General features: G+C 36.7%; 2 protein-coding genes across 11 annotated transcripts in view; both read right to left on the bottom strand.

The window, feature by feature from the left end:
* The window catches only part of CNOT4 (CCR4-NOT transcription complex subunit 4), a 145,989-nt gene that overhangs the window by 40,877 nt on the left and 84,806 nt on the right, over positions 1–20,306 (bottom strand). For 5 of the 10 annotated variants that reach the window (XM_028489709.2, XM_007111879.4, XM_007111877.4 and 2 more), the window contains 4 exons: positions 17,266–17,352; positions 16,399–16,500; positions 15,523–15,648; positions 12,625–12,758 (listed from right to left, as the gene is read on the bottom strand). In XM_028489709.2, coding sequence (XP_028345510.1) covers positions 12,625–12,758; positions 15,523–15,648; positions 16,399–16,500; positions 17,266–17,352 — 449 coding nt within the window. The remainder of the gene's footprint in view (positions 1–12,624; positions 12,759–15,522; positions 15,649–16,398; positions 16,501–17,265; positions 17,353–20,306) is intronic. The other 5 variants (XM_007111880.4, XM_007111884.4, XM_007111886.4 and 2 more) reach the window with 3 other exon arrangements.
* On the bottom strand, positions 4,779–5,721 carry LOC114486269 (signal transducer and activator of transcription 2-like). Its single transcript, XM_055084819.1, has one exon. It carries the CDS (start codon positions 5,573–5,575, stop codon positions 5,174–5,176), a length of 402 nt encoding a protein of 133 aa, XP_054940794.1. The 5' UTR covers positions 5,576–5,721; the 3' UTR covers positions 4,779–5,173.

Genomic DNA, 20,306 nt, shown 5'->3' with positions numbered 1-20,306 from the left:
GTAGACAGCATATAGTTGGATAGTGTATTTTTATCCATTCTGCCAATCTCTGTCTTTTGATTGGAGAACTGAACCCATTTACATTTAACATAACTAATGATACGGAGTTATTATGTCATCATGTTGTTTGTTTTCTATATGCCTTATAGCTTCCTCCACACTCCCCATTTCTTTTATGTTTGATTTTCCTGAAGTGAAGTGTTTAAATTCCTTTCCCATTTCCTTTTGTGTATATTCTAGAGCTCCTTTCTTTGTTGTTATCATGGGAAATACATTTAATATCCTAAAGTCACAACAGTCTACCTTAAATTTATACTAACTTAACTTTCATAATATACAAAATCTCTGCTCTTTCATAGCTTCATTCCTATCCCTTTTGGTTACTGATGTCACAAAATTACACCTTCATACATGGTGTGCCCCCAATAATTCTTTTAAATGCAGTTTCTTAAATTATGTAGAAAATAAATTTGAAGTCACAAACCAAAGTTACAGTAATACTAGCTTTTACACTAAAGTACTGGACCTTAAATGTACTAACCTCAAGTCATACAGGAAGAAAAAAGTATAGTGACAAACCATTGTTATAATAACACTAGCTTTCACAATAGCTCACTTATTTACTTTTATTGAGATCTTTATTTCTCCATACAGCTTTGGGTTACCATCCAGTGTCCTTTCATTTCATCTTGCAAGACTACTTGAGCATTTCTTGCAGGGCAGATCTAGAGGTCCTGAGCTCCCTCAGCTTTTGTTTATTTGGGAATGTCTTAATTTCTCCCTCACTCTTTGAGGACAGTTTTGCTGGACAGAAGATTCTTGGCTGGTGTATATACGTATTTTTTTCCTTTTAGCACTCTGAATCTATCAGCCCACTGCCTTCTGGCCTCCAAAGTTTCTAATGAGAAATCTGCTGATAATCTTACTGAAGATCCCCTTCTATGTGATGATTTTCTTCTGCTGCTTGCAAGATTCTCTCCTTTGTCCTGATTATCATGTCTCAGTGTCTCACTGTGGATCTCTGAATTCACCTTAATTAGAATTTGTTAAGCTTCTTGGATGTTTATATTTAGCAAATTGGGGAGGTTTTCAGTCATTATCTCTTCAAATATTCTCTCTGCATCTTTCTCTCTCTCTTGTCTCCCTGGAACTCCAGTAATGCATCTGCTGGTCCACTTGGAGTCCTACAGGTCCCTTAGGCTCTGTTGACCTTTCCTCAATCTTTGTGTGTGTTCCTCAGACTAGATAATTTCTATCACCTGCCTGCTCAAATCTGCATTTGACTCCTCTAGAATATTTTTCATTTCAGTTATTATACTTTTCAGCTCCAGAATTTTTTAGTTTCTTTTAAAAATTTCTACCTTTTATTTTTTAAAATATTTATTTATTTGACTGCATTGGGTCTTAGTTGTGACAAACGGGCTCTCTACTTGTGGCATGCAGGCTCTAGAGCACATGGGCTTAGTTGCCCCGTGGCATGTGGGATCTTAGCTCCCCGACCAGGTATCAAACCCATGTCCCCTGCACTGGAAGGGGGATTCTTAACCACTGGACCACCTGGGAAGTCCCTCTACCTTTTATTGATGTTTCCTTTTTTGTTCACACATAACCTTCTTGACTTTCTCCACATTCTCCTTTAATTCTTTAAGAATCTTTAAGAGAGTTGCTTTAAAGACTCTGTCCAGTATATCTGCCATTAGGTCTTTTCCAGGGATGGTTTCTGTTGCTTTATTTTCTTTTGAATGGACCATTCTTTTCTGTTTCTTTGTATGCCGTCTGATTTTTCGTTTAACACTGGCCATTTGTAATCTATCTAGTAACATGGTACCTTCGGAAATCAGATTCTTCCCCCTCCCCAGTGTTTGCTCTTTTTATTACTGGTTGTTGTTTTGTTTGTTTTTTGATTGTTGTAGGCTGTCTCTGTGCTGAGAATCGGTCTTAGGTATAAACTTAAGGTCTTCTCAGGTCTATTCTGAGCCTTCCCTGGACATGCAGTCACTTTCTAATTTTCCCCATTATATGTGGTTGTTTTTGAATGTCCTAGGTCTTAGTGTCCGGCTCCCTAAAGGGGAAAAAGCAAAAATTAAAGGAGTATGGCAGGAGGGTGTCAGTCCTTTAAATCCCCTGAAATCACTTCAGAGAGGAAGGGACTTGCAACTTGGGGAAGATGCAACAATGCCTGCCTGCCTCTTTGTCTGCACCTGTGATCGGAAGCAATAATCAGCATTCAGAACAGAGATCCTCAATATTTGAGAACACGGTCCTCTTTCTCCACCCTGTCTCCCGCAAGCTATATGCAAGCTGCTCCAGGAACGTGTACATACATAGCGCCTGCCGTGTGGCTGGGAGTGGGGGAGGGGTAGCTGTTACTGTGCTAAGAGCTGAAATTGACCGAAGTTAACTGCCAAGTCTTTCCCTGGAAGTTGCAAGCCTTCAAAAGACCTCAGAGTTCCAAAACAGTTACATCAGCCAGATTATGCAAGTGCAACTGTTGTCCAAGTGGAGAGACTGATTCCTGGTGCTATCTACTCTGCCACCTTCCCCAAATTTGCACTATTCTTATAATAAGGGAATACAGGCTTCAAGTTGAGAGGAAGGAGTAGTCATAGAAACAGAAGGATGAAATCAAGCTATTACATAGGAAGAACTTCAGTGTCTTGATCTTGGTTCACCTCCTCAGTCCACCATTAAAAAGCACTAAATAATAATTTTCAATATAGATGAGGTCAATCTTGCTAATGTCAAGGGCAATATATGAAAATATTATGACATTCAGAATTAAATCCTGAGACTGTTTCTGGATTACAACTAATTAGGATAACATATCATCTTTTCCACCATGCCAACTGCAGTTTCATAAGCAGTGATTCATTATCACTTAACGCTTTACCTGGGAAGGTTTTATCAAAGATCTCTAGATCAAAATTTCTAGATCACTGTCATCAATCCAAAGACAGCTGCTGAAAAATCAGGATCAGGGCAAGGTATTAGTAAGCTTAAGTTCCATTCAGTTTTAGTATATTCTTCAATTTATTTTAAGAATAATTAACAAATTCAAGGAATAATAAATGAGAGCTTTAGGAATAAGGATATAACTAGAAAAGTTTTATTTTTTAGGTAAAAGGTCAATTAAAATTAAACCTGCCATAGTAAGTGCAACTATAAGTGCAAAAATGGCAAATAAAGATGGCGGACTCCCTGCAAATGCATGTATGAACCCAAAAGAAAGAAAAAGTGTATTTTTGAAGTCTAATTGCAATAAATGTGAACTTCTTGCACTCTGATGGCTGAACAGAAAACACATATCTCAAAGCTACCACTAACAGGTCAGAGTTCTCACAACTCTCCTGGCATCAGGTATCCAAATTCCTTCTTCATTAAGCTCTGTCATACTAACCAATTTGTTGTTTTACATTCAACATCCATCCACCCATTATCATGCCAAGATGGTTAAGAAAGGAAAGCAAACTTTAATAAATATCACATTTACTAATGAAGATAGAGACCTATTTCCTGGGGTTCCCTGGGAATGGCTCTAGAGCAGGCTCCAGCTTTAGTACTGGTCCTGGGTTTGGTTCTGGCACTCTTTGTGATACCATGCCTAGTGTGGGCTCCAGTGCTGGTCCCAGATCCAGCCCTGCTCAAGCAGTGGCTCTAACTCCAGGCTTAGCTCTGGCCCCCTGTGCCAGTGTGGGCTCCAGCTCTAATGACTCAAGTTCTGGCTCTAGTGGTTGTTCTAGCTCATCCACTTGTCTGTTAGAGACCACAATTAGCCTATGTTTCAGGTTATTTCCTCTGTTCCTGAAGATTAACTCTCTCCTGGTAGTAGCACCCAAAAGCCTCATCCCTGGGGCTTCAGGAGTAGAGGAAGTACAGCAGGTTCTCGGGTCAGTCCGCCTCAGTAAGAGGTTGGTAGTGGTGGACGACTTCAGTTAGCACGAATGACTGCAGTACCTCCTGGTGCAGGGCTGCACTTCATCATCGTTCAACCAAGAACAGGTAATACCCCCTCCCGATGATTCACTTAAGTGCAAGAGAAAGGTACCAGAGATGGTCTTCAGCAGCTGGCATTCCTGGCGGTGTTGGAAAAGAACTGCTGAGTCTAGCGATGTGAGCTGACCAGACGGAACCAGAGAACCAAGGACCAGGCAATCAAGAGTAGGTTCATGTTAGAAATAATCACCACACAGAGGGTATCTGTCTCCAGCTCCTGCTTCAGATCCTGGTAGGTGTATCCGACCATGAAGCTGATAAATGTGTGGTTCCTGTTGCACCCAGCAGTCCCCTATTGTTGCCCTTTCCAGAACCACCTGAACACGGCTCCACCAGTCAGGCAGCCAGAGTCCCAAATTAAAGACTGACTCTGCTCCTTCTTGCGGGACAAAGTTTTCTGGTTTGAAGTCAGAATGTTGAACTTCTGGAAACTTTGTACAGTTGGCCTTCAACATCCATGGGTTCCACATCCTCAGATTCAAGAATATTCAGAGGAGAAAACATTTCAGAAAGTTCCAAAAAGCAAACTTGAATTTCTCTTGTGCCAGCAACTATTTACTTAGCATATACATTGTATTAGGTATCATAAGTAATCCAGAGATGATTTAAAGTACACAGGAGGATGTGTGTAGGTTATGTGCAAATAATACACCATTTTATATAAGGGAATTGAGCACCCGAGGATTTTGTTATCCTAAGGGACTGATCCCCGTGAATACTGAGGGATGACTGTAACTGATGAAGCTTACAGTCAGTGGAGACTTTTGCAGTCAGTGACCCACTGTCTTCCTGGAATCTCATCAGCAGCCTCGTCTGGACAGTGAACTTCCTCCCCGTCTTGAGGATGAGGGGTCAATGGGGAGTTTAGGAAACATAGGGCTGGGTTTCTACCACAAAGGCTAGGAACAGATCTAAAAGCAACTCTGTGTATGGGGCCTTCCACAGGTCCACCCCTTTAGTCAGAAGGTCATCCTGATAGCTAACCAGGCAACTGAGTTCCTTCAGCAGCTGATTCAGGTGAAACAACAACTTTCCTCCAGCTGTGAACACTTCTCCAGCTGATCCAACCCATCGTCCAGGGGGGCTCCAATGCAGGTGTTTTGCTGCTGGACCTTCCATTAATTAGGGTGATTAATTGGCCTAGCAGTGCTTTGGAGGCATCCAGCACCTCCTTTCTCCTTTAGTCCCGTTCACTGAGAATTTCTTGCAAAAGCTGCTGCTGTCTGGTCTGAAGGGCGCCCAAAGAGGGTATTCTCACTGGGGTCTGGGTCTTACATCGGAAGCAGAAGACATCCTGCTGGTCTTTCAGTTGGCTGATGGATTTCACCAGCTTCTCCATCATAGCCCTTAATTCTAGGGTCCAGGATTCAATCTCATGCTGCTGGCTTTCCACAGGTGCTTTGAGGTCTGCCTCTCCTTGCTCCGAATGAGCCCTCTGAGCCTGGATCAGAATTAAAGAGATCAAAGATTGTCTCAGCCAATTAGGTATGGCCCTGAGGAAAGGCCAGAATGTCCCAACAGAATTTTTGCAAGTTGTGCTGTAGTAACAAACACGCAAGGTCCTGGCTGCATCCACACTCATAGTTCAGTTGGTTTAAGAAGTGGAAGGATAGCATGTTAGCCTTGGAATCATCGATGTCCAGTAATAATACGAAGGGAAAGAGAAATTGAGACACCTAAACCACACAGTTGACTGAAAAGCACTGGCTTCAAGTGGGATTGAGAAATTCTAATAGGTAGTTAGGGTTCATAACACAATCAAGATATTATTTCCAGAAGGTAATGCTGTGTGTATAAATCCCTGCAGATAAAAATTTGTAAACGTGTTTTCATACAGTCTCATTAAAAATCTTTTTTAAGTTCTAGTCCTAAATAGTTCTGAAACCTATGGGGAAATTACAGATTTCTCAGGATTAAATATTTTCCAGTTAACCCAACAGTTGGAATCTGGTGCTATGGAGCTTTTCAAAATATAAATATTTATATTTATCTATTGAAAGTATAGAGTATATATATATCTAGATTCTGTCCTTGGAGATTGATTCAGTTAGTCCAAATTGAGATACCTGGTGTCTGATGATCACTGCACCAGTGCCAAAGGAACACAGTGAAAACACATCAAGTCTCCTCAAAGTCTCTGAAGTTATTAGACTTTAGAGCCAGAAGGAATCATTAATATCAAATTTAAATACTCTGTTTCACAGATAAAGAAACCAATATTCACAACTATCTGAAGCAGGTAGTGTGACACAGCTGTGCCTCTGTTTGGATCTTCAGATGCTCAGCCAACTCTGCTACCTTCTAACTGGCCCTTTGGGCAGTTTTGAGTTTGATTTCCTTTTATTTCCTTGGTGGCGACAGCACCAAATTCCTAAATATGGTCTCTTGGCTGCTTTCTAAAATTTGCAACATAAAACAAGTAGTCACATAGTAGAAGAATCAAAGAAAAAATCATTTTTAAGAACTGGGAGTGGGATAGGAAAAATACTGAGGAAGTCTAGTTCCCTTGTTTCTCACATTCACAAGATAAAAATAGTAGTCATGGTTGTACTAATATTTGTTGCATTTTGAATATAAAGTAAAATTTAAGCCAGATGTCAATATAATGGACATTTCCAAATTTCTGTCATGTTACTATATACCCAAGTACATATTCACACCGCTCCTAAATATTCCCATATTTATTGAGAATAATTCATTTTAATTTTTCATGCTCACCAGAGTCTTAAATAACTGAGATAAACATTTGCTACTGCAAAGGACGAATTTAAGTTATAGACAGGAAGCTTGCTTTTATAGAATTTATTTTGATACAGGGGCTTCAAATATACATTAACATTGAAAATATCACTTTGCTAGTAAAATATGGCCACATCTTAAGTAACATGACACAATTAACATGGCAAGAAAAAAATGCCTCAGTAAACCTAGACTAACTGTAGTTGGCAAATATGATTCTAATTGGAATTTTCTCATAACTCCAGGACATACCAAATATGAATGAAAATAAATGTTCTGATTACTAGTAAGCACAAAAAATTAATTATCCTTAATATTAAAACTGAAAGATGAACATCCACCATCCTAAACATATCATAAGACTGTGGCAAGCTTTCAAAAACAACAGCAAAATCTCCATCTATTCATTATAATTTTGTATTTCAGTAATAAAGTTTGATCTTAAAAAGATACTAAGTTGAATTTAAACACACAATTGCTCAACTGATGTGCCTTTTCTTCTATTCTAAGAAATAAGGGCACCAAAAACTCTATCTCTAACCCTTTCCTCCCATCCCTCCCAACATAACCCTTCCCCTCCCTTCCCCTCACTCATTACACCCACCCTCTGGAAAAAATACCAGTAGCTCTCTATCCTTTTTGAAAATATTCTACTTAGGTGGAGCAAGATACCAGAGCTGACTTACTAGTTTTCCAAGTATGTATGTGTACATGTGCAGTAACTTTATATATCCAAATACATCATGGGAATAAAATTTAAGAAAAATAAGGAAAGACTGAGAAATAAGTTCAGAAAAATCTCATAATTCACGAATTTTAATGTAAATATCCAATTTTAGCAAACTTTACTATCTACTTAATTTACTAGTAAGCAGCCCTTAGTTTTATACAAAAATAAAAGTAGGGAACTGCAAATCATTTACCTATTTCAAAAATGGGAATGCCTTTCTGGGGATCCATTTTACAAAAAAAATGTAGGCTACCTTTCATGACACTTGGCCATACTTTGAGAATTACTGCTTTATACTGCTCCTCCTCTAGAAAAATTTACACACACACACACACACACACACACACACACACATTTTACATAAAATTTCAGAGCTCACAGATACTCAGAAGCCTATGTGTGATTTAACACGTTCTACTGAGACTATTTTGTACAAGTCTCTGGACCATATCCTTTCTAAATCTCAGGGATTTACCAAATGATGTTAGGACAGAAGAACAGGATTCACGCAGTGACTACCCCCATTCTGCTAAATAAATAAGGCACTATGGCTATGGCTTCCGTCTATCAGAGCTTATATTTGGCTTTCAATAAAAATATAGCTGTATATATTTTTTAAAGATGTACATTTTCCTTCAATGTGATAAAAACTGACAAATTTCTATAGAAATTTTCCTTTCACCTTTTCTTTAGCTTATCCTCTACTGCCACCAATCTGTGGTTTAGGGAAGGTTTTGCTTAACCTTCCTTGGAATTTACAGTACATCCACGATATTTAAGCCTTAAGTACCAGAGATCTTTACGGTCAAACTACATACAGTTATGGCATAGTTTCATTTAATTGATTTAGTTTGATTCATGTCAGAGTTTTCAATTCATGTTAGAGTCTTAAATTTCACCTATTCTAGACTAAGAAATGGCAGAGTGGGAGAATGAGCTTGGGCTTAAATGTGACAGAGACTTTAGGTCAGAATCTGGTCTATCACTTATTTGTATAGGATACTGGTAAATTATCTAAACTCTGAGACTTAGTATTCTTGCCAGTAGTAAAATACCAATGATGTCTACCACACAGGACTACTGAGGAGATTAAATGAACACAGAAGACACCAAATTTCTGTTCAACCCTCTTTCTACCTAAATCTAAAGCTGAACATCTCGATTCCTTCAACGGTGGCTTCTTTGAGCCACAACATCAAGTCAGAACCACTTACCTTGAGTGATCTGCACACCCCATAATCTGTCCCCCAAATACTTGTAGGTAGGCCTATGCACTGTCCTGGGCATATAGCAGCCATCTAGCTACTACTATTCCTGTCTCAGTCTTCAGTTGGTGCACAAATAGTGCCTCAATGTAAATAAAGGTATCTCAAAGCCCCAAACTTAAAAACAAAATATCCAGTCCATAAGCATCACTACTGCATGGCTCCCTTACTCCCCATTCTTTACATTTGTGTTCATCATTTCAAAGTAACTTACTAATATAGAAAAACAGCATATCTATAGTCAATACTCAATCTGACTGATACTCTCTCAAACTCATAATAATGGGGATGTGTGTGTGAAGAACAAACGACACACACCCTCTAATTTATTATTCATTTAAGTGAGATAGGAATAAGACATATTATAGAAAATTTCACTTACTAACATTAATGTATATCAGGGGACCATGTCAGGGTTCAGTGACGATTAGTAGCTATGATACTTTTCATATTTGTACTCTGGATTAATTACAAATGAAAAAAGCACATTTTAAGTTTAATGTCAATCTATAAAGTTCCAAGTTTTGCTTTCTTGCAATTCTTCTAAAACTGCTACTCACTACACAGGAATGCCAAGAAAAGAGGAAAAGGAACCATTCTTTTTCTTTGTGTCCCTGGAAAGTCTAATTCTCAATTTATCTTGAATAAGAAAAATGTTCTCTGTAGGGTAGGACCATAGAAAGAGTTGTACTGCTCGTCTTTCTAACTTGGCAGGTCTTCCCTGTGGGAAGAGGAAAACTTATCTACAAATTCATCCCTACCACTGTACCTTGTATGGTGGCAACGCAGAAATGAAGACCAAAGCAGACTTTCAGTAATACTGACAGTCAAACTTACTCTCTTACAAGGGTTGGCATGGAAAGAAAACAAGCTATAGGAGCTGCCAAAAAAAACACAAAACAACAAACCCACAACTCTCTGTAACCTGGGCCATTAACTGTCCTTAATAAATTTGGGGAACTTGCATTAAACAAACAAAAAACAACCCTTCTCCCTCCCCCAAAAAACCTTCCTATATCATGTGCTTATGAAAAGCAAAGGTAACTATGTCAAAATTTATTCTGGTCCCAGCTGAGGTTCAGTTGCACTGGTTTTGGGCAAAGTTATCAAATGGGCATACTGTTTTAAATCCCCCTTTTTCTTCTTTTTTTCCTCTACAACTTGTGGCTGCTATGACACTCCTCTCCTGTTACTGAAAGTTACAAATGTGCTCTGACTACACTTTATATGAAGGCAAAGTCAATAAAATATTAGTAAATCTATTAATAAGGGATCACACAAAAAAATAATTTAAAGAAAGCTAACTACTGTTAAAATGCTAAAAAGACATTTGGTAAATTCCAATTTTTACTTCCAATCTAAAGAGAAAAGCTCAATAAATTAAAAAAAGCAAGGTATTTTCGCATTGTGATTAAAAATTTATCTCAGATAAATGGTTAAAATCATATTTAAGAGTGAATAAAACACTGGAGATATCTCTATAAAAGTAATGCAACAGGATGCCTGCTAGCACCACTTTCTAACACTGTTCTTTAATTTTTAGCCTAGGGATTCTCAAATAGGAAGAGATGATGGTGGGAGATCCGATTTAAAAATGCAGGGAAAAGACCAAAAAAAATCTTTCCTGAGAGACACAAGAGACTTAAATAGAGAGATATACCACACTAATGGTTGAGAGGATTCAATGTTATACTGTAGAATATAAATTCTCCCAAAATTGATCTATAAACTCAAGTATATTGAAACAAACAGACTTGGTCAACTAATGGGGGAAGCCAGTTTATATACTGCACAGAAAACACTTAAATACCAATAAAACATGGCAAAGAGATACGAATTCACAATGCATAAGTTCACTATATTAATCAACTATAAATCAAAATGAGATTTTTTATCAAATTGGTAAATGTGCAGAAAAAATACTCAATTCAAGGAAACAGGTACTCACAATCATTGACTCAGCGGTTCTAAGAGCATCAAAACTATAACCAAAATGTTTACATGAAAAAATGTTCATCACAGTATTATAAATAATAGCACCAAAATGGAAGTAAGATAATATACATCAGCAGGAGATTGGTTTAATAAATGTTAAATACTCACATATAATGAAATACTACACAGTCATAAAAAATTGCTTTCATAACATGGGAAAATATTCATAATAATGGGTATTAAGTTTTAAAATGTAACAAACCAATGTATTTTGTGTATATATACATTCACAGGAAGGAAAAGGACTACAAGGAAATATACACTGCAAGGAAGATACATCAAATCATTTTCAGTGAAAACGTCTGAGTATTGAGATCATATACAATTTTTACTTTCTTCTTTATGCTTTTGTATATTTTTCAGATTTCCTTCAAAAGAAACATTACTTTTATATTCAGGGAATAACAAATGTAGCAGAGATAATCTAAATTTTACATTTCTGCTCTGAATTCTCTAGGGGCTATAAACCCAGAATATGACTTTAATTAGAATGACAACACTTTTAATGAGAATAAAGATGTGTATTTAAAAGCATCTGAAATAAATTTTTACTACAATAACTTCATTCTTATATAATGCACTACAGAGTTAGCAACCAATGAGGTAAATAATAGCATAGGTTCATAATAAAATAAACATATGGGGTGGGGACAAAAAGATCAGTGGAAAGGGTCAAAACTTATCAACCCAAAAAGATTTTAAACTTAGCTTTTATTCTTAGCTTTGATAAAACAAATTTCACATAGTTTATTATATAGTAATTTTATGTTTTGCTCTATGGCCTCATATATTTATATACACATGTACATATGTGTGTGCAAATAAACAGGAAGTATTTAAATTTGAATTGCCTTTATAAATAATCTTTACTATCAAAGTGAATAAACTTAACAAGGACTTCAAGAATTTAAATACAAGAATAAGTTTTGAAGAAACTGACTCTGATAACAATCCATGTAGTTATTATTAGCTATGTTTAAAAATGGCCCTTACATTATTTTAGTGCTAAATAAACATGGGACTACAATGGGACTATGTAATAACCAGACATTTAAAACATCACTTAAACAAATTTAACTTTGGAATAAATTTTTTTAAAAAGAAAATCGACCTATTTAAATTAATTACAGCTATTTACTTTAAATGAATTCACTTTACAAAAGTCAGACTTAACAAATTAAAAAAAAAAAAGATCCTGACACATCAAACTTAAGGTACATTCAGAATAAAGTATAACCCCCAAATTATTGTTTTATTAATCATACCATTTTCTCACAGGCCATAACCAAATACAATCCAAGATGTGAAGATCATCATATCAGAATAAGACTCAATACATAAAATTATAAATTTGTTTAAACATCAACAGAATATAGGTCTATGCAAAAATAAGTTGTCTCCAAGATGAATAAGATCTGAATATGGGATACCCTCCTCACTCAGAGGACATAAGACTTTGGTGATTCCTGAGACTAGACAACCATGAATACTTCTATCCCCAACAAAAAATGCTTCAGATAATGCCCACTGTCCCTTTTACAGTGTTTTCCCCCTCATTACATCAGGAGGGAAACCCCAATTAGGTGACAAGAGCCTTTTAAATAACCCACATCTCTTAATTTCCTTTTTATCAAGGAGAGTGTTCCCAGGGCTCAGGGTAGTTTGCAAATCAATGCAAAGGGGAAGCATCAAGAGGCTCATCTGCAGTATTACCAGGGAGCAGCAGGCAGCAAATATTCAAACCCAGAAATTGTGACTCAACATTTCCTATATAGTACAACAATTCTGCACAAATGACAGACACTGTCAAGAAGGATCCTGCCTGAAAAAGATGTAGAATGAAAAGAGAAGATTGACAGACATGAAGGTAAGATATCTGATTACACTAATATCGGTACTTACGTATCATACCTCTGCAGTGGTGTCACTTTGTTCTTATTCTTATCAACTGAACCCGTAGACAGTTGAAGAAAATTGGGGTTTAATTTATATAATTCTTGAAGTAGCTTCTGTTCATATTCTTGGTGTTTACCCGCCTAGTGGAAGAAGAAATTAAAACTGCAGTGGGACTCACAAAGTGGCTGGTATAAAATGCTGATGTACTTTATGAATTACTAAAGCTATTCTAAATAAAACACATAAGGATTTGTCATGGCGTCAGAGAAACCTGTGAGGAAAATGTCACAGAACTTCTAGACCAATGAAAGTTCTTGCAACAAAACTACATGAGACATATTCCATTAACTAAGGCATTTCATCACCCACTTTATGTGGAGAAAATAATATTAACAGACAACATTTTTGCTAGTTTAAAAAACTAGAGGGGCCCTTTTAAACTTACTTCCCCATCTTTCACATAAGAATTAAGTCTTCTAACAGGTCATTATAGAATTTTCTGAAAATCACTGAAAAATCAGTTTCTCTTTTTAGAAGATTGATAAGTAACACACAGATGAGGAGTTTTACTATATTTTTCATTATCCTAACCCTAATTAGCACATTAATTTGTTTTTACATAAAAATTAATATATTTTAAACTTTAGACCAGAGGATGGCAATTTAGAGCCAGCCACTTTGTTTTTATAAATAAAGTTTTACTGGAACACTCATGCTCATTCATTCATGTGTTATCTATGACCTCTTTCGTGCTACAACAGCAAAGTTGAGTAGTTGCTGCAGAGATCATATGCCCAGAAAACCTAAAATATTTACTAACTGGCCCTTTACATAAAAAGTTTGCCAATCCCTGCTCTATACACAACAAAGACAACTCTGTATTTACTGGAGTTGGTAGCTGTCTATCAGAAGGCAGTGTCACAAATGTGATGGAATAAATCAGACAAAGACTGACTGTGGAAACTAGGCACATACAAAAAATAAATTACAATACAATGAAATTACTCTGAATAACTTTTTACTATCTGCATGTATATTATGACTGCTACGACATTTTTTACTTACCTTCAGGGTTGTTAATTATTTTAAAAGTGTGGCCTAAATAGATGTTATGGGAAAACCAAAACCAGAACAGAACAGATCAAAGCAAAAACAAAACAATAAAAACAAGGGCAGTATCATCTAATTGAGCACAACTGTATCATATATATTGCACAATGCATTGTTCCCTGTTCTGAGAGGGCTCTTGCCTGTTCACTTGGGTCTATAAATATTTCATATGGTACTAAATTTTGAGTTATGCAGTAACAAGGAAAGATCTGGTTTTTGCCATGATATAATTTGCTCAAGTTTCCTTTCTACATTGACGAAGTGTTTTAATGAGGAAACCCCTTTTCAAAATAATTCTGAACTAAGATAAAGAAGAGCAAGATGAATTCAGGACAACAATATGAAATGAATTTTAAATTGTTAAGAAAAAACACAGTTTAGATGTGGATTTTACATCTTTAAAACATAAAAAGCCCTGAAAATTCTTTCTGCAAGCAATACTTCAGGAGATATTATGGCTTTCGTTAGCCACAAAGAGCTCAAATTGGTATTCATATGATTTAACAGGGGCAGTTCACAGAGACAGGTTAAATCCCATTACAAATAAATTCTAAGGGACTGTCCATCCATTTCCTTTTACTCTTCAATAATACTTAAGTGAGATCAACTGGGGCTTAGAAATTCCTTGACAGAGATTTTCATTGTAATAGTACCCATAGGTAAAGCACAGTTCCCACTAGTCAAAATTCAGCATGAAATGGTTCAACCTTAGACTTCATCCAAAAGAAGAAAAAAAATCAAGATGCATTTATTGGATAAGCAAGAAATAAGTAAGTCATCCATCCCCGTTAAATATCACAGAGAACTTATTTTAACACTGTTTTTAGATCATAAAGACAATACATACTGTCAAGAAATCCCAATGTATTTATTATAATGGGATTTAATCTGTAGTAACTCCAAGTCAAAAAAGGTAATATTTCATTTCATTTAACAATCTGCTCTGAAAGGACCCCCTCCTAGACTGTCTCTAATTTGACTTGGAGAATGAAAGGCAGTAATCAATGCCCCCCACCTTCTAAATGAGAAGTATTCCTGCAAAAGTCCACAGCAACAATCTGAAGTCCTCACCTATAACAGGGAAGTGCAGTATTGTGCTTTGGCATAATCCTCATTTAATATGCCGTATGGTCAACATTTTTACTTGTAAAGGCATGTTTATACTATAAATTGAAAGGAGACAGGAGAACAGGAAATGTAAAAAAGAACACAGGAAAATAAGCTTTCAATTCACCCTTTACAGGACACTGACTCACTGGATACTTTCATGGGAAGAATCATTTTATAAAAATAATGTTAGCTTTTCAGCAGCATCTAATAGAGTATTATTTTCTAGCATGCTCTGTGAAGAGTAGAGATGGGGTGGGGCACCTCATAATTACAATATCCCACTTAGCTTTCATTTTGCTGACATTCCCCCTAAAGTAGCATTTACCAAAATGCTTTCCTTGGTCAAGTAAGTCCTGGTTCTACATACCCCTCTGGGATATGTATTAGCATATTAAAGACTCTAAGAAGTGTTGCTGGGGTTGGGGGGTGGAGTAGGGTGGGGGAATCTATTTATCTTCATTAATCAAGCATTTTCAAACTTAGTGGAGCACAGACCCACTTTTATTGTAACAATATCCTCCAGAACTGATATTCCATGGAACACTACGTATTTGGAAAATGCTACTTTAAAGTAATACCAGTTTAAAGAAAAAGAAAATTCTTAGTTTTTGCTTTTGTAATTTTAACTTATAAAGAAAAATACTTCCTTTTCTGCAAAGTTGATAATTCACATTACTTTACTACCTGCATTTCCTCTTTTGTGAAGCTGGCCGCCTCGTCCCCCAATTCATGTAGGTACATACAGTCAGGCTTTGGACACTGCATATTCTTTAAGAAGTAACTGCAGTATTTTGTTGTACCTAGAGATGCCTGCAGCAAGAGGAGGAAAGGGGGGGGGGGGAAAAAGACCCAAAATGTGAACTGACTCCACAATGAAAATTTCCATATTTAGTGTTTTCATTTCACCTAAAATGAGGCACAGGCACAACAAAACAAAGTATGGCTGTGAATACTAGAGAACTAAACTATTACTAGCAGGATTTATTAAGGATGATGATCATTTAAAAGAATTAAAAAAAAAAATCTCTGCCTATGGTTTCCAGAGTTTGAGCACCCAGATTATTTCCCTAGAGGTCAGAAGAGTAGAAAGACAAAATCTGTTCCATGTTCTAAGCAGTTAGGCACATAAGGCAAATTCCTTTTTCTCATTATGCCATCCTTCTTCCACTTACTTAAAAGCATTGCTTGGTGGGACCCTTCATGCAAACCTGAACTGATCAATGCCCAAATATTTAAGGACAACAAATCAGAACAATTATCTATTTCTGACAAGGAGAGTAATAAATCCATTTTCACAGAATAAAATATGTGTAAATATAAGGAGATTTTTAAAGATTATCCCCTAATAATGAATGTGTTTACTCCTAGCTGGTAAAACAGGACCCTACATAGGTCAGCTACAAACAAATTAGCTGTCATAGGTTGGAATGGATGCCTAAGAAGCAATCTTCAAATTAGACTCCCTTCATTTAATATGTAAAAGCTATGCTCTTCTCTACTTAATACATGTTATCCCTTCCCTCTTAAAAAAAAAAAAAAAAATCAAGAGGACCGTATTACCTTAAGCGTTCTGCCATCTACCACCACATTGTTGACACACTGTATGGCTCTGAGAGCATCTTCCGACCGGATATAGGTTACGTAAGCACTGGCGCTTGGACCCTAAAGTAAAAACCCACTGTTATTAGTATCAAATTCAACAAAAACTTAACAACAACAACAAAATTATCTTGCAACCTGCCTAAGGAATTCTAAAGGCCTTTACTACTACTTTCATTAATAATAATGACAACGATTAGAAGTAGTAGTAGCTTTGATTAAACCATATACTAGCTCATCTTAAGACAATCATACTTAATGAATTTTATCTGATTTTAAGTAGACTAAAATAAATATGAATAAAATATCATCTTTGGCTTGGCATTTATTTTTTTAAAAAGTCATCTGACAGGCTCGTCAAGGTTACGAAAAACAAACTTTGAAAGTTAGATGAAAAAAAAATAAGATTTGAAGACAGTGTCAAACTATGTTTTCCCCAAAATGAATGCAATCTGTAAGAGTATTCTATCTGCTAATACCAGCATAACAAAGACGCTCTATTAAGTTCACAATATCTGAAAACATTATTAATTAGAAATCATTATATAATTTAACTGCCTGATAATAGACTCAATTCCCCCTCCCCTTCAAACCATCACTAGATCTTTGTTTTACTACTTCCGTCTTATTACTATCAATTCACTGTTAAGTCCTGAAAAGGTCAAATAAGCACCAAAAATTCCCCCACCCCACCAACAGAGGTCACTACCCTGCTTAAATCTTTGACCCTGAAGCTTTCTAATCACAGAAAGCAAGTTTTCCTTCTGAGCAGCCCAGGTCAAGCCCAGACCATAGGGAGGAAAGGCAAAAATCCCTATAATTAGTTACCTGTGAGCCTGCATATGATGTGCTATTATTGATGACAACTTTATGTATTTTACCAAACTTCCCAAAATATTCTGGTCGTTTTAAAACCTATAAAAGAAGAAGAAATAAGGTATAAACTGTCCCCAATTTCACCAACTTTATCCTTATAATGGGGACATACACCATCCCTCTTCAGTGAAAATAAAATAATTTTTAAAGTTTTCTAGTAAATGTGACTACTTCCTAATTACAATTTGTGTGGTTAACCTACAGGAAATCATTAACAAAGTCTAAAAGCTATTCTTTATTGACCCACTGAATAGAAACTGAGACTTACTAAGTTCAGTATTATCTATTACATTTTAATATTTACACCAATAATCTAAGGGATTTTAGCTTCACAGTATTCTTAAACACAAAACAGATCAAATATCTTAACCACATTTTCATTAATAGATGATCATTATACGAAAGTAATTCTCAGAACAATGACCAGGATTATGTATTAAACAGAAACAGAAACTCAAGAACAGACACCAGTAGAGAGCCTTTACTCACAAATCTATTGTATATAATACTTTATATATTATATTAAAGCACTGTTTATAAGTTATTCATTCCAAATATGGTAACAGAATGTTCTTCAAACTTCTATGCTTTATGATTTATTACTCTGTGTCAATAAATTTTCCTTATGTCAATGTCACCATTTCTCAACTGTCTCCTGTTTTTTTTTTCTCTCTTTTTCCTAATAAATAACAAATGTGAGGTGATGGATGAAAAAAAAACTGGGGAAACAAATTTATACAATATTTTCTCTACTACCTGGTTACTTCTTGGTAGTCATTTTCCCTCATACTTGTGTCATCTCCTTTACTATGTGATCACTATATGCATTCACTTAGCTTCTCTAAAACTTACTTAACCTTGGCTAACCTGATACAAAAACCTCTCCCATGATTTGCAACTACCTCAAAATTAAATTTTGTTCTTTTTCTAGAATTCATCTATAGACCTACTGTTCCTACAATCTCTCCAAATAGCAAGCTCTCTCTCAATGAAAGCTTTATGCACATATCTGTTCAAGTATGTGCAAAGTATCCTTTCCAAATACTCTTATACTCTTGATAATATTCTCACATACTTGCAACTTAGCTAATATGTTCTGCATCTGACAGAACCAAAGCATTGTGAAACAGTCTGTGATTGGGGTGTCATTAATTCTTAACAGTTTTCAACTTGATTTGTATAATTTTTTTACCTTATTTTATTTTAGGTTTTGTTTGGTTTTTTTTCCTTTGCGGTACGCGGGATTCTCACTGTTGTGGCCTCTCCCGTTGCGGAGCACAGGCTCCGGACGCGCAGGCCCAGCGGCCATGGCTCACGGGCCCAGCCACTCTGCGGCATGTGGGATCCTCCCGGACCGGGGCACGAATCCGCGTTCCCTGCATCGGCAGGCGGACTCTCAACCACTGCGCCACCAGGGAAGCCCTATTTTAGGTTTTTATAAGTATAGGGTTTAGGCCTTATGTTTTCTACAGCCAATTTTAATGGATTAGAAGGTGAAGTGACTACATTGGCTTTCGAAATTTCTTCTACCCAAATCCCCCGAGGGATATGGCGTTAAGTGTGGTAAAGGCAATGACTCTTGGGTTGTTCACAAATGAGTCTTGGAATAGAGGGTTAGGGAAGAGTATATCTTGAAAAGCTTTGTGGCCAGTGGAGTATAGAACTGTATTCAATATTCCAGCTTGATGCATACCAACTCAGCAAAAGGCCTCAGCCAAAATATCTGCTTCAAAGGATACAGACTGGTTACAAGTTGTGCTGCATCAGCAGCTCATATCATATCCAAGTTTACGGCAGTAGCTCTCAATAAAGGCAGCATCAAGGGAAGCTGGAACATTTTGGAAGTCTGTGGGAGCTTTTATTAGGGAAGGTTGTCAAAGTAACTGGGAGACACTATTCGTGTTCAGTGGATGGGAGCCAGGGAAAGCTTACAGCACTCAGGCTAGCCCTGCACCACAAAGAACTGTCCTGCACCACTTTTGAATGTTCTACAAGACATTCATCTAGCTGAGAGGCCTGTTGACAATTAAGTGAACCTAGAAACAAATTATAAACATAAAGTAGTTCCCCACAGTTTTGACATATGTTGAATTTAAAAGCAAATAGTGTGTAATTAAGGGACAACCACAAGTGCTTTGTTTGAAATTTTACTAAGAATTGCTTCAGAAAAATCACATCACTGGCACTTCATGGTACCTGAGGTGCCAATACATACACCTGTAACAATCTGCCTTTGTAGCTGTCATATTCACAGTGATTCTACAAACAGATGCAAGCACCTATTTTATAACATACTGGAAAAAAAGTACTTTACCAACTTATATACGTATACAAGTCATTTGAGAATCTAGTTAAAGTACATATTTCAGACCCTCAGAGTCTGCATAATTAAGCTCCCAGGTGATACTAATGCTACCAGCCCAGCGGCCACACCTTGAGTAGTAAGGTTCTAGAGCAGAGGTACCCAAGTATTTACATGCAGAAACAGTCTTTTTATAATTTTTAATTTCTCCTTCATTTTTTTCAAATTATGTATCTACACAGACAGATATTATCAAGAAGTTATTGCATGAAACTTAGAGGGTGTTATAAAATATTAGTTTAAAAAAAAGTGGGTACTGGGTCTGAAAAGGTTAAAAGCTGGCTTATGGAAATAAATTCTGGCCAGTATTTGAGTAACACCTTCATAACAACATAAGATTTGTACATAATTACACTGAGCAGCTAGAATAATATTTTCAAAGCACAAATCTAGCCATGTCATTCTGTTCTTAAGAATAGTTAATAGCTTCCCATTGCCTTTAAGATAAAGTGCGAACTCGTTAGCATGTTTTTTGTTTTTTTTGTGGGTATGCGGGCCTCTCACTGTTGTGGCCTCTCCAGTTGCGGAGCACAGGCTCTGGACGGGCAGGCTCAGCGGCCATGGCTCACGGGCCCAGCCGCTCCGCGGCATGTGGGATCTTCCCAGACCGGGGCACGAGCCCGCGTCCCCT

This window comes from Physeter macrocephalus, chromosome 5 (assembly GCF_002837175.3).
Source record: "Physeter macrocephalus isolate SW-GA chromosome 5, ASM283717v5, whole genome shotgun sequence".
Taxonomy (NCBI): Eukaryota; Metazoa; Chordata; class Mammalia; order Artiodactyla; family Physeteridae; genus Physeter; species Physeter macrocephalus.
Note: the sequence above shows the minus strand (reverse complement) of the source record. Positions and strands in the feature narration are given on the sequence as shown.